This window comes from Rhamphochromis longiceps, linkage group LG20, assembly GCF_057381845.1.
Source record: "Rhamphochromis longiceps isolate RC_006_pf linkage group LG20, R_longiceps_female_GT1.1, whole genome shotgun sequence".
NCBI classification, from domain to species: Eukaryota; Metazoa; Chordata; class Actinopteri; order Cichliformes; family Cichlidae; genus Rhamphochromis; species Rhamphochromis longiceps.
In genome coordinates this window covers 38,903,426-38,918,503 of record NC_140576.1, presented here as the reverse complement: position 1 = coordinate 38,918,503, position 15,078 = coordinate 38,903,426, and the positions used below count along the sequence as shown (strand labels likewise).

At 45.5% G+C, this 15,078-nt stretch overlaps 1 protein-coding gene across 1 annotated transcript in view; it reads left to right on the top strand.

Annotated features, from left to right (window-relative positions):
- Nucleotides 1–15,078, top strand: part of oprl1 (opiate receptor-like 1) — an 80,381-nt gene that overhangs the window by 50,730 nt on the left and 14,573 nt on the right. The window contains exons 3-5 of the mRNA XM_085393264.1: nucleotides 8,990–9,077; nucleotides 9,210–9,392; nucleotides 9,857–9,941. Coding sequence (XP_085249390.1) covers nucleotides 8,990–9,077; nucleotides 9,210–9,392; nucleotides 9,857–9,941 — 356 coding nt within the window. The remainder of the gene's footprint in view (nucleotides 1–8,989; nucleotides 9,078–9,209; nucleotides 9,393–9,856; nucleotides 9,942–15,078) is intronic.

The window sequence follows — 15,078 nt, the reverse complement described above, 5'->3', positions numbered from 1 at the left end:
TATAAGAATTATAAACCAATCAAACTATATAGAACCAACTAACATTTTGTTTATTAATCTGAATACCCTGAAATTTTATGATTTAGTTGAATATAAAATGGCACAGATAATGTATAAAGCACAAAATAACTTGCTTTGCCCCAGTACTCAGAAGCTGTTCAAAGTCAGAGAGAGTCAATATGACTTAAGGGGAACAGATTTCTTTAAAAAAAACAAGATAAGGACAAATATAAAGCAGAGATGTGTTTCTGTTAGAGGAGGTAACCTGTGGAATAGTTATGACAGTGATTTAAAAAGGTGGAGTTCATTTTCCTTGTTTAAAAACATGTTTAAAAATAGAGTAATAGAAAAATATAGAAATCAAGAATGAAAAGAGCAAAAAGGAGAAAAAAAAACAACCTCTTGATTCTTTTGCTTTGATGTAGTTACTTATCTAAGGTGGAAAGTTTTTTTTTTCTTTGTTTTTTTTTTTGGTTTTTTTTGTTTGTTTGGTTTTTGCTTTGTTTTATTATTTTCTTCAAGCCCTGTGTACAGGAGCTGCATACAAAAAGAATATTTTGTGAAAAGGGTTGGCGTAATAAGCAAATGCTTCAGCCAATACCTTTTGATTAGCCTTGTCTCATGCTTTCTTTCTTTATGGTACACAGCAAATCCAGCATGTCCAAATTAACACTGTCGGATTTGACTTCAACACTATTAAAGTGTCTATATGGGTCCACACCAGAGAGTGTTAATTTAACTCTTTTTGGAGAGTTGGTACGTTAACTCTGATTTAGTGTTAAACACCAAATCTGTCTGGAGTTGATAATTTAACACTTGGTGTTAAGAGTTTATATATTAACTCTCAAAGAGTATTTTAGTTTAACTACGTAAGAGTTATCTTCTAATTCATTCTAAAAAGCGGGAATTTTACTGTTCTGAACTTCTAGAAATTTCTTTTGGAAATAAACATTTACTAAAAAGATGCAATGGTTTTTGAAAAACATTTATTCTGAACTGTGCACCACAATTTCAAAACATTTTCTGAAAGATGTAACAGTATACATGTTCTCACTTTCATTAGAATTTTGTTTGTCAAAAGGTCTGACATGGTAAATGCAAATAACAGCATCTCATCACTTATTTCTTCAATACAATATGCATGTCCTTCATTCATCCCTTTGTGGAACTTCAACGCACTTCTGCTCTCCCCCATATTCCATCTTCACAAGCATATCCTGTGCGGAGACCGAATAAAAATTAGTTGACACCAATTAATGGCACAAATAATCCAGTAAACAATTGCAGCACAGTAAAAAAAAAAAGGAATCCTCTTTGAGCCATTACTTGTGTAAAGTATTTTCCCAAAAGACAAAGACACAGGCAACAGGTAATACTGAACTAAATGTAAAACCGCAACCTTTTTCATTTTTACCTAAACCGTGTGCACCAAACTCTGGAGGGATCTATGCTAACGTAGAACCCAGTCAGGACGTCTGCTACTGCTGTTTGCTCGTTTTTTATTTTATTTTATGGGCGATCGTTTTCAGGCTTCAAGTAGCACCATTATACCAACATTTCACATTCTAGACATTGTTTTAGGTGTATTTGACCAAACGTTTGACTGAAAATTCACATGCAAGCTTTTTTTTTCAAGGCTGTGGTATTTGCACGCAAACAATACCTTTCAGCTAGCTAAAACAGAATATTATGCTATCAGCGAGCAACATGGCTAATGCCTTTCACACAGCTTTGTCTCAACTCCAAAGAGCCACAGAAGTAAAAGCTCATAATAATAATTGAAACAATCTTTGAAAAAATGACTTACCAAGCATGGCAAACAACTCAAACATGTAGAGCAAAATGTTCTGAAACGGCTTCACTTCAGCTTCGATTGGAGCCGTGCTGGGGGCGGAGTCTGTGAATTTACTCTGTTGGTGTCATAGCCCCTGTAGGAGTTCAGAGTTAAGAGGTCAAGAGTTAATGTTTCCATTGTAACACCTCCAGATTTGACAGAGAAACACTCATTTTTAACACTCGATTTTAACTACTATCATTTTACACCTCAGAGTTACATTAAAAGAATGTGACTCTGCTTAGAGTAAAATTAACTCTACTTTTGCAAGAAGACTATTAACACCAAAAAATCTAACACTTTTGAATTTGCTGTGTAGATTTTTGTTCTGTTTTCATTGTTTGTTTGTTTGTTTGTTTTTTCACTGTTTTCACTGAGATTTGAATTTGAATGTTAATCAATAAAATCAATAAATCAATGTCCTCCTGCCCAGAAGCAAGTTTCAGAAACAGGAAGCAAACATGATGAAGGTCCGACTATCATTAGGTCCAAGTGTTGTTGCTGACTGTCACTGGGTCAGAGTGTTGTTGAGTCTAAGGTCTAGACGGTGCCTTTACGTGATGAAATTAGGGCTGCATTTGATTTGGATAAAAACCCACAGTGATGTGGAGGGAGGCAAAGAGAAACTGGCTTCTTATTTCCACTCTAACTGTGTTTGTCTTACACACTCAACCAAAGAACAAATACACAATTCAACAAAAATTCAGTTAAAAATCAAAATGTATCTTCGGGCGAACATAAAAAAACCCTCTGATTTAAAGTTATGTTTTTCACGTCTCAAATAAATAAATAAATAATCCAGTAAGTATCTACATCACTATGGAAACAAACAAGAAAAGAAGGTCAAAAATTCCCTCCAAACAAAATGTATAAATTTTAAACGCACAAATCAGTCCGTGCATGATTACATCGCCCCGCCCATCAAAAAGTCACCTGTGTGAATATATCGCCTGTCGTCGGTTGGAAAGTGTTTACTATCAGCCAACCTTAGAGGCGGAGCCACAGAGTTTGCTTTTTTTCACGGCACAGTTTGCTGACTCCTGCTAGCTTTACCGCAGTGAAGGTTTAATGTTGGTCACAGGAACTTGAGCTAAGCGTCATGGGGATGCTCCGCCTCTTTGCCTCCATGCTAACGCGCCGGTGTGCGTGGGCGTAATCGTTTCATGCGTGCACTGCTCCTGAAAACATTTCTCTGCAGGTCAGTCTGTGAAACGCTCACGTTTCCACGGTGACAGTAGCGCTACAGAGCCGCGTGTTAAACGAAGCAAAGAATTTGTGTTTTCTAATTGAATTATTGGAATTGCTCGATGACTCACTGCAGCCCTTCGTGTCTGCGTGCACTCGTGACTCATGATGGGAGTGGAGGTGAAGCAGACTGGGGTTGAGTACCATCAACCCTCAGCTGGCCGAGGCTTTGAATCGGAGCTTCGGGCAAAGCCTCGTCCTCCAGCTGAACCACCGCAGGGACATCTACAGGAAGAGCGTCTCGCACCACGACAGGTCGGGCTCCATCTTCTGTGTGCAGATCCGATCATCGTCGTCATTTATTCGCCGCGCAGCAGCACATTTCATTATCTGCTGCGAGTGTGTCTGCTGAAAGGTTCACAGGTCTAATTGCATTTATTAATTATAAGATAATGGGCTCATGCAAATAAAGGAGAAAGGTGAAGAGGAAATATGAAGGTGAGCAGCGAGAGAGAACCGAGCAATCAAAGAGAGGAAACCAACAAAAACACAGAGGTTTGAATTATTCCAGCTGCTCTAATTTGACTCGACGTGAATTATTAATAGAGCAGAAGGCAGGATGCTCGTCACACTTCCATCAGCTTTATGGCTGTGTGATGTTTTCTGTCTCCGATGGCACCGCAGAAGAAGTCTCCTTTATTATTAGTACAACAATGAGCAGCCAAAGCAACAGGAGCGAGGAGGCGGGTCCCTCCGCCTGGCGGTCTTCAGCACAATGAAGAACAGACTGGGGCAGTCTAAAGAACACCTGAAAACCACAGCTGATCACTGATTATCGTCCAGTCACAAGTCAGCCAACAGCACGTACTAACCACGTGGTTTAACCGCGGTGGTTAGTACTGTTGGTCGTCCTCCATCTTGGCTTTCTGGGTGGAGTTTATGTTCTCTTCAGGTACACCAGGCTCCTCCCACTGTCCAAACACATGCACTTAATGGGGTTAGCTTAACTGAGTCCCATTGAGACTCAGTGTGTCATGTACCAGAGAGACTTGTTCCACACAAACAGACAACAATAAAATGTACACAGTCGTATCAAAGACAAGTTTTTCACAAAAACATTTGTACGTCGTTGGAAGTCTGTGAAATCGAGGAGCTTCAGGTGCTTCTGTAACGTCTTCCATGAAGACGGAGCAGAGAAGGACAACGCCTTCTTCCTGAGCTCTGCACGAACCGATGGAACGACGAACGTGATGATGTCTTGAGAGTGCACTCTGTCACCAAACTGTGTGACATGTACTCTGATAAATCAGAGGGCAGTCAACCAGAAATAGGCTTTCGTGTAAATGATGTCACCGCGATCCAGGAAAGGTCAAAAAGTGGCAGCAACGAGTCTTTTGTTGAAGTGAAAGAGAAACATGATGAACTTCAGCCTCAGTTTAATAGCTGGTGACTTAAAGGAAAGACTGTCATCAATCACAGCACCGAGGCCACAGTTTCATTCAGTGACATTTAAAAAACATAGAGGTGAATGGTTTTCTGTGTCTGCTGCTGGTGACCTGTCCAGGTGTACCCCCCACCCTCTGGATAAGGCCATGTCTTCCGTCCACACTGAGACGGCGTTTTCGGTCAAGGAAAGCAGATACTTTTGAAATGGAAACGATAACACATTTTATCATGTGATGCAGTCATGTGACCAATTAAACTAAGATGGCATTACACAGCAGTTGTTTTGTTTGACAGCCCTATTAAAGATTAATAGGGCAGTCTGTACGTGCTGCAGACAGCTCTTTGTCAAATTCTTTAATTCTCACTCGCTTTTGCAACTTTGTACTTTTGTGTTACTCGCAGCAACGACTCCACCTCATCGTTAGTCCATTTAACAAACTCGGTGCTTTTCCTCAATTTTCTTCCGCGACGTTTCAACGAGCCGGAAAGTAAATAAGCGGCAGACAGAAATGAGGCAGGCCGAATCTTCTTGCGTTGTACGCATGCGCAGGACTGCAACGTTTTCGACCGTTTCATTGTGGATGAACAAGTGTTTGGAAATGATTAAAAACAATAGTGTGGAGCGTTTTTAGATGAAAACGCTGTTTTCAAATGTATTCGGATTAGTGTAGCCTAAGAGAAGCTTTGAATGTTTATAAGGAAGCGTTCAGGTGTGATCCCACCCTGAGTTGGCACTTTCTCATCCATCTTCTGCCTCAGTGGTCTAAGCAGACACCTCTCTTTCCTCTCGCTCATTAACCTGAGATACCTGAACTCGCCCACTCCTCCTGACCCCTTTTTCATGAACTGTGATGGAGCCGTCACCATGATTGGAGGTGTTAGTTCTCATCTGTGGTGCTTCACTCTCGGCTGAATGCTGATCTGGATCACTGGATAAACCATTGCAGACATATCGTCTGCAGAAAGCTGAGAGAGCCTCTGCCTGTGCTCGTAGCTGTCGTAGAGAAAGAAGGTGGGTCACCAGCACAGAAGATACACAAACTCACATTATAAATGTTCAAAATGTATTAAACGGTTGAAGGTCAGTACCAAAGACCTCCCTCTGCCCAGTAGTCGAGACAAAGAAAAGCTGCCGATTAAAAAAAAGTGGCACAAACAGGACGTGACCAGTTAAAGAGTTGGGGAGAAGTTTAAACAACACAGATGTGTAATCATCGATAAAGCACGAATGAGGTAATTTCCTAACAGAAGTGTCAGATCGTTTATTTAAATGCATTTCTCTAGTTTGCATCCAAACTCCACCTCCAGTCAGGAGGTGGAGTTTGGGGTGGTGGATGGGCGTGCAGCAGGAATCCAACCCGCCCTGAGCGACCTCCGCGGTCGGAGCTGTGAGAGGCGGCGTGCTGGATTAGCTTGGCTCCGAGGAGCACAGAAGTGGTGAGGAGACAATTAGAGTGAGAGCTGAGGAATTAGCTGAGAGGAGGCGTGAGGCAGTAAAGCCTCTGTGATGGATGCTTAAATATTTCATGCTTGTTTTGGAGATTCCTTAAGTGCAGACGCACAGAGAACGCTAACAGGATCAAGTGTTCGTTTCAGGATTATGAGGGATACACACAGCAGCAGTGTCTGTGTGAGCGCTTCATTTATCACACAGAAGCTTCAGCTGGACCTCAGAGAGGCAGGAGAAGGGCGCCGTCATGGCAAGGAGGCTGCTGCACAGGCTTCACGTAAAGCAGGGTCACGCTTTTGGACTGAAGACAGGTTCGTGGAAATGTCACAGCTTTTCACCGTTTTTCGGTATCATATAGACAAATTAGATGTGAGAGATTAGCAGTCATGGATGATAGCGACTGAGGTCGCAGGGTTCGTGTTCACCCTCTTCAGGTCTTTATTTGACCTGACTGTGTGTCGCTGTGTTGTCACAAGTGATGGCAGGGACTCAAGCACAGAGCAGGGTTCAGTTCCACAGTTTATTTACACAGTCACCAGGTGCAGAATATATACGGTGGTGGAAATCCAGGTAGGGGAAGCTCTCTCACACTCACTCTCAACTTCACACTACAACTAACACACGTCCACACGGCGGTAGGTCACAGGTCCGGGAAAACTATACACAAAAGACATCGGTTACACAGAAGCACAGATTAACACAAGAAAACTTCACTGAAGGCTCACTCAGTCGCACAATCATCCAGCGATGAGACTGCCTGCGTCCCAGCCTTAAATGCAGGCCAACAGGTGTGTGGGCCAAGGGCGGGAGCAGTAAGCTCCACCCAGGCGGAGTGGCGAGAGAAAGGAGGAGAGCGTAATCAAAAACACATGTAGCCTTGCAGGGCCGGCCGGCAGACGCGGGACCATGATGTTAGCAGGATTACTGTTAAACACATCGGAGACGTCCTCAGGGGTCGGGCTTGGATCCCTTTACAGACGTCCGGTACCTTCAGATGTACGCACCAAAAGAAATGAAGAGAAACCGGGAGGAATTCTGGTCAGTTTCCAGCTGTGATGGAGAGATGCAGTTTGTTGTGTTGCTGACAGGCAGACTGACTGAATGATGATCTTTGTCCTTCATCCTGATTCTGAAGGGTTTTCATGAAGAATCATTTCTGCGCAGCACGCAGAGGATGGATCTGTTTCTTCCTGAGGATCTTGTCTTGGGACGCTCTTTAAGCATCCGCTGCACGAAGGACTCGTTTGTCTTCAGTGCTTGTGTTTCTTACTGTCGGCGTGCTTTTGCAGTGAAGCACACAATCCTGCGGTAAATCATCAAAGCAGCAGAGCTGATGAAACTCGGTGCAAACGCTGTAAAAAGGTTCGTGTGTGTTTGTGAGAAGACACGACTGCCCGACGCTTCTCTGAGCTCCGGCCTCACCGGTCACTCTCCTCTTCCTTTGTGCCCACGAGCACTGAACTCATAATCAGCATTTCAGGGTTTTTTAACTACAGCAACAGAGCAACAGAAGAGAGAGGAGGTGGAGGTGGAGAGGAGGGGAGATGTGGTCCCGATGTGAAAATGGGCGGAGAGCTCAGCTGAACACCATAAAATATTCTGTGTGAAGACTCCCGAGCTCCCGGCAAGACTCCAGCATGCACAGGGAAGGAGGCAGCAAGGAAAGACAGAAAGGAAGGACCGAAGGAAGGAAAGAACCGGGCGAGAGATGAAAGCAGCTGATTGGAGCTGGGAGGTGGAGCAGTGAAGAGCAGCAAGAGTGGAAAGGTGGAGGAGAAAATAAATGATAATGATAATAGCAGACCGAACGTGACCATGGTGAGAGTCAAAAACAGGAAGTTTGACCTCCTGCCTGACGCACCTGCAGCTGCTTCTTCCACCTCTCTGGCTGCGGAGGCTGCCGGTGTTTAAGTGGAGCAGTAAATTCATTTTTTTAGGGTGAAATAATTCAGAAGCACATAAATAGAAATTAAGATTTCCCTGGATTAATATTGTGACGGCTGAACGTCGCCGCTCCTTTGCCTCTCTCAGCCGCTCTCTATGAATCTTCATCTCTCAGTTTTGACCTTTAAGACCTGATTTTAACTTAATAAAGGCGGCTTCCTGTGAGCTGCAGGTGGAGACGGAGTCAGAGGGCTGAGTACAGCAGGGATACATCAGAGGGAGGCAACGAGAGGCACGAAAGCATAAAAGAGTGAAAGACACAGATGTTGGGATGTAAAGGAAGCGAGGAACATAAAACCGAAGCTGGAGAAACAATAAGAGGACTGAAGAGGAAAGGAGGCAGAGGAGGAGACGAGAGGAAGAGTGGAAGAAAGAAGGGGATGTGCTGAGGAGAGAGAGCGAGGGTGAAACCGGCTGGGGGCAGGGAGGAGGTTTGACTGCACTGCGTTTTCTACACTTGGTTCAAAGTTGCAGCAGCCGATGCGCTCGGATAAGACGCAGGTCACATGACTCTCCGCTGCGTGCTTCTGTTCGTGTTTCCTTCTACACCCCAGATGTCTGCCATCCTCCCCGTGGTTCCTAAATTAAGGTTAAAAAAGCAGAGCTTGCTCCTCACCCGACTGCTTCTTCTGCCGCCTTAGACCTGGTTTTAGATTTAGGCTCAGCTCAGGCTTACGGCGGGCGCTGTTTACAGGCTCAGGCGGGTTGCTAGGTTACAAACCTGTCTTCTAGGCGTGGCTGTGTTGACAGCGCCTCCTGCTGTCTCTAAAATCACATACGTGACTAAAGTGCGTCACGTGACGGTTCAAGTTTGAAAATGTCGCATTGAAACTGAAGCTCGCGTTCACGCGGCCTCCGTGGGAGGTCACAGGGCTACGCGTGCCTCCTGCAGTCTGGTTGCTGAACAGCTGGAACGAGTGCTCCTCCTCATCTGCCACAATAAAAATCAAACAAACTAAAAAAAATGTTTTTACAAATTTGCCACAAGTCCCTCCCCTTCTTGATTTTGATTGGTTGGTGACAGTGATGAACTGAGAGTGGTCAGCGGGGCCGGTGGTTATCTGCTGTTGTCAGGTGCTTCACTGAGGTGTGTGTTTGTGTGTCTGACTGAACTGATTCTTCTCGCTCAGGTACACCAAGATGAAAACAGCCACCAACATCTACATCTTTAACCTGGCACTGGCCGACTCGCTCTTTCTGGCTACGCTACCTTTCCAGGTACGACATCATCTGCACGCGTGCAAACTCTGTAGGTTAACCACCTGTTCCTCTAGGAGCTCCGGCTCTGTGACCCTGAGCAGGATAAGTTGTGTGATTCACGCTCAGACTCTGCTTTCTGGATGTTTCCAGGGCACTGATTTGTATCTGGGCTTCTGGCCATTCGGGAACACTCTGTGCAAAGTGATGGTGTCCATCGACTACTACAACATGTTCACCAGCACCTTCACGCTGACGGTGATGAGCATGGACAGGTACGTGGCTGTGTGCCACCCTGTCAAAGCGCTGGACATGAGGACTCCTCACAAGGCCAAGGTACGTTTTATCCTGCTGTCATAAAAAGCCGCCGCTGTGACATCACCGTCTCGCTCCTATCAGAGGGAAACTTTGTGTTTGTTTAGTCTAAATTAGTGAAACGTTATGAACCAGTGAGCAGCTTCCCTGACCTTTCTGACAATAAGCTGTCTTCAGCCAGAGGAGTTGCCTCCTGCTGGTCATTGTGTAGAATGCAGGTTTAAAGAACTTTTCAGAGGTTTTCTACGTTATTTTGACTCTTTTTATAGACGTATCAGGACCTTAAAATATAAAGCCCTGATTGGCTGTAAACCCCTTAAAGGCTGAAATATAAAATTCCAGTTTTCTCGAAATGGAGAGTTTATTGATCCATCTGACAAATTTGTTTTCAAATTTTAATTTCCGTGTATGACTCTTAATTTGTGTAAAAATGATGATGTGGAAGTCTTAAAAACATTAAACTGTTCATGTCTTCATGTGTTCAGGTGGTGAACATCTGTGTGTGGGTGCTGGCGTCCGCCTTCGGAGTTCCAGCGACGTTCCTGGGAAATGTGGAAGAGCACGAGAACAGTACGCCACGCGCACACACACACATGCACGCACGCGCACGCGCACGCACGCGCACACACACACATCTCAGTGTCACCGAGGACCACAGGCTGCAGATCTGACGTGTACGTCCTGCACAGCTCCACGTCTACATAAAACCATTATCATCATCAGCTGCAGCGACCTGTTCCCACGAGCACTTCATCTGCCTGCACCGTAGGGCATTGAATTTAATCACAGCTTCGGGCTGTAGGGGAATTTAATCCTAATGACAACTACGAGTGAAACATGGCTGTTAACGCTGTAGCACAGCGCCCTCACTCCTCTCTGTTCCAGTGAGAAGCTCTGACTCTGTGATGTCTGTTTCCTGCTTACAGCAGATAGACAGACTTTAACGCTAGAACATGCAGACTGCTGTTATAATGTATCTGTATAGCGCTTTACTCGTCCCTAAGGACCCCAAAGCGCTTTACACATCCAGTCATCCACCCATTCACACACTGGTAATGGCAGCTACCTTGTAGCCACAGCCACCCTGGGGCGCACTGACAGAGGCGAGGCTGCCGGACACTGGCGCCACCGGGCCCTCTGACCACCACCAGTAGGCAACGGGTGAAGTGTCTTGCCCAAGGACACAACGACCGAGACTGGGGCTCGAACCGGCAACCTTCTGATTACAAGACAAACTGCCAACTCTTGAGGCACGATCGGGTTAGCTATTACCCTAAGCATGTCCCGCCTCCTTGGAGCGTAAAGATCCTCAGTCTCTTATCTCTCCTGAGGACACGTTAGTGGGTGGAACAAAGAAGAACCTGAAGTGAGGCAGAGGCTGAATTAGAAGGCTGTACTTCGCAGCGAGACGTGGCCGTGCACTGATCTGAACCTTCAACACAGAGCGTCCCTGCACAGACTGCACCTTCAGATACTTCCATAAAGATGAAACCCTAATTAAATACAGTAACGTGCAGCTTTACACACTGCTGCCTGCAGAGAGGGTGTGATCAGTATCTGCTCCTTACTGCTGTCACTGCGCGCTGTCTGACTAATGCTGTTAACCAATGTCAGCATGTCTTTATCACCACTTTGACTGAATAATAAAGCAAATAATGCAGAACTAAACTAAAGTGACACGAGGCTTTCATTTAAAAGGAGCCTGCACACGTGCAGGTCAGTGTCGCCGTACCGGTGCAGATCACGAAAGACGCTGCATCGTGTTTTATTCATGAATGCACTGCAGCAGCAGCTCTGCACCACAGCCCTGCATCTTGGGGTAAACTCATTAATCACAGGTTTGTCAGCCGGGAGGCCCACGGAGCTTTGTGGTTGCTTTTCACAGTCACAGGGATTCCACTAAGTTTTTATACCTAAACTCTTAAAATTCACCAGGTTATATAATAATTTCATCCTCAGATGATCACTGTAATAGTATAATAGGTAACATTGAAGACAGGAGTAGCTTTTCAGGCAGACTGTGGTCCTAACGTCACCGCGAGCTCTGGCAGGACACCAGCAGACTGAGGATACAGGTGCCAGAGCCATTACTGCGCCCCTTCAAAGGGAGGCGGGTGCTCAGGAAGGCCTCTTGGACGCCTCCTCTTAGAAGTTTTCTAAGCAGACCCAGAACTCACTGGAGAGACCTCATCTCTGTCTTGTCTGGCTGTAAAAACCTGGATAGTGGAAAATACTGCACGGGAGGAGCCCAACCTACCCTGTTGCCAGTACAACTTCGCTTTGGATAAGAAGAAGGAAGCTGGTGCACGGCCCTGCTATGTACACATCGAGCAGGAGCAAGTTTTTGATGCTCACCGGGCTGCAAGAAGATTCAGCAGCATCTCTGAAGAGTTTACCCTCAACCAATCAGCACAGACTAATCAGCGATCACTCCCAGAGGAGGAACTTGTTAGACTCTGAGCAATAAGGTGTGCAGATCAGTGCAGCCTGTCTGCAGACGTGTTAAACTTTCCAAGAAGGGAGTTGAACGCTGTGTTTAGCATTAGAACTCACTCCATCAGGAACATGTGGCCGCGTGCTGCTTTAGGTCTGTCTGGGTCAGCGCGGCTCGCCATCGTCAATAGAGCATCCACCTGTGACGGGCTGGGAGCGAGACCATAAACCTGCTTCGTCGCAGCACTGCGGGAAGCCACGTGCACGGCTTTGCTTCAGTCAGGCCGGATCAGGTTCTGTTCCCGTCAACTGTGCTGAGCTCAGCCCTGACAAGCTTTTCATTTTGGCTGTAGCTCAGGTGGCAGAGCCGGTCAGCCACCAATCAGAAGGTCGGTGGTTCGATCCCAGGCTGCCTGCTGGCTGCATGCCAAATATCCTTGGGCAAGAAAGTAACCCCACGTTTGCCTACAGGTGGTGGTCAGAGGGCCCGGTGGCACCAGTGTCCGGCAGCCTCGCCTCTGTCAGTGCGCCCCAGGGTGACTGTGGCTACAGTGTAGCTGCCATCACCAGTGTGTGAATGGGTGGATGACTGGATGTAGTGTAAAGCGCTATACAAATGCAGGCCATTTTATTAAAAGCTGAGGCATGGCTGCAGATCAACTGCAGGCGCGTTAGAGTCAACTCAAATTCGTCTCTCTGCGTGAGACGTCTCAGGACTGCTGAGGTGAGTCTTCAGACAGCGAATGGCCGAGCAAAGCGGGATGTTATCAGGCTTGCCGTTTCCTCATGACTGGAGTGTTGATGAGTGCTGACCTGGTGTGAAGGCCCGACTGGGCTGGTAAAACAAACTTTGTTTCACTTTTCTCAGCTGTTTTTGCTTGGCTGTGTCTCTCTCTGAAGTCTGTGCACAAACATCCGTAATTATGAAACCCACTGCGCTCGTTCCCAGGACGTACTCTGAAGCCTCTTTGTTGATGCTGAGCATGTCTGTGCTCTTTAACCTGTTCTCTGCTGCTCGTCATTAATAATGTGTTTCAGCGGCGTTTACCTCACTTTGTCCTTCAGCGTTTGGCGTTTTGACTGGCTGCTTAAGCTTCGATGGAAATTCTCATCATTATTTATCGTCTGGCGTAAAGACCTGGAGCACACAACAGCACTCCAACATATCGGCAGGATCTGTCAGAAGAGCTCTGATCCCCTCCCAAAAACACAAGCAACAAATTGCAAATGTTGGGCACTGGTGAGGCTCAGACGGACTTTAATCACTAACACGGCTCGTTTGGTGACATCTGACATGCTCTCTGTAGGGAGCCTTCAGCAAAGGTTTTAAAATGTTCATGAAACTGAATTTATTTGTTTTTCTGGACATGAACACAATTATTTTGAATCTAGTCTCATATTTTGTCATGTCCTGGGTCAGTTGACCCACTGTTTTGATGTCATTTTGTATTATGGTTTATGTCTAAGTAGGGGTGGGCAATAGAAACGGTATGAAATTGGCCAACAGTAGAGATTTTGACTGTACCGCTCTACCACGATAGCGCATATTGATGGTTTGTTTGTCTTGGTCAAAAGCATTAGGGGTTAGGGTTAAACAACATCATCTGCAAATTATGTTGCGCGACAGTAACAGTGAAGAGACGAAGCACGTTTTGGAATATGGGGAAAGCCAAAAACTGCGCTTCCTCCACTTCCGTAACATTGATTCAATAATGTTGAATTCTCTCACAGCTGCTCTGTTCCCGTGTTGTTGCAGTATATTAATGACCACTAATGGGAATAAATGGCCTGTATTTGTAAAGCACTTTACTCGTCCCTAAGGACCCCAAAGCGCTTTACACATTCAGTCATCCACACATTCACACACTGGTGATGGCAGCTACATTGTAGCCACAGCCACCCTGGGGCGCACTGACAGAGGCGAGGCTGCCGGACACTGGCGCCACCGGGCCCTCTAGTAAATAGTAACTATAATTAATTACTTTTTCAAAGTAACTTGCCCAACACTGTTAATGACTAACCTTGTATTGTGGATGGATTATCTCAGTTGTTCTCCTGACTGAAGTTTGGTCCGTTTACAGCATCCTGCTATGCGATTGCATTTGTTTAACCATCAGGAACCTTCACGTTAACTTTTATCAAGTGGAAAAAAGTTAGCGTTCATACTCCAGCTTCACTGTGTATATGCTATGCTAACATAGCTGTGTAGCTAGCTACCACGTAGCACATCATTATATACCAGCTAGCCCAACTTCAGTAACCCACAAACGTCACTGCTGTTTAGGTTTCTGTCTCCATTTGGGTTAGTTTAGGTTAATTTTGTTTTTCTTTGACGTTCCAACAATAAAGTTGTGTGTTTGTGTCAAGTCCTGCCTGACATTTGGGTCCAATCCTGCCTGCTCCACACACAGTTCATGACATATTAGCTCATTCATGTGTGCAAGAAGAGAAGTTCTGGAAGTTCTGGAGGGTTGATGTGTCGGGCTAATGATTCCTGTTGATTTGTTTCATCATAAAAACTTGTGAGACAGTCTTAGAAACAGGCGACGGTTTATATTAAAATGACATGAATTCAAACCGCAGGTTGATTGGTTACTGGGCTGATGAGTTACCTCTGAGTCTTGCAAACATCCAAACAAATGCAGAAAGCGTTGAATGAGCATTTACTTTATTTATGTTTATTGTGTGAACTCTAAAACAGCTCGTTGGAAAGCTTTAAAGGAAATCCCAGTCTGATGGCAGGAATTCTGATCAGAGGCTCTGGCTGAGCGTGAGCGATTCAATTCAATTTTATTTATATAGCACCAAATCACAACAGCAGTCACCTCAAGGTGCTTCATAGATACAGAGAAAAACCCAACAGTCATATAACCCCCTATGAGCAAGCACTTTGGCGACAGTGGGAAGGAAAAACTCCCTTTTAACAGGAAGAAACCTCCGGTTCAGGGCGGGGCCATCTGCTGTGACCAGTTGTGGTGAGAGAATGAAGACCGGATAAAGACATGCTGTGGAAGAGAGACAGAGATTAATAACAGATATGATTCAATGCAGAGAGGTCTGTTAACACATAGTGAGTGAGAAAGGTGACTGGGGTGTGAACAGATTCTGCAAATGAGCTGAAAAAGTGCAACAAGAGCCACTGAGCACGTGCTAGAGGACAGAGCTCTGCTCTTATTGGTGCACAGACTCCATTTACCCATTTACAGCAGAGCGCCAACGGGCCGCCGCTGAAGCAGCCTGTAGCACAGTTAAAACATCGTCGTCATCCTTTCTG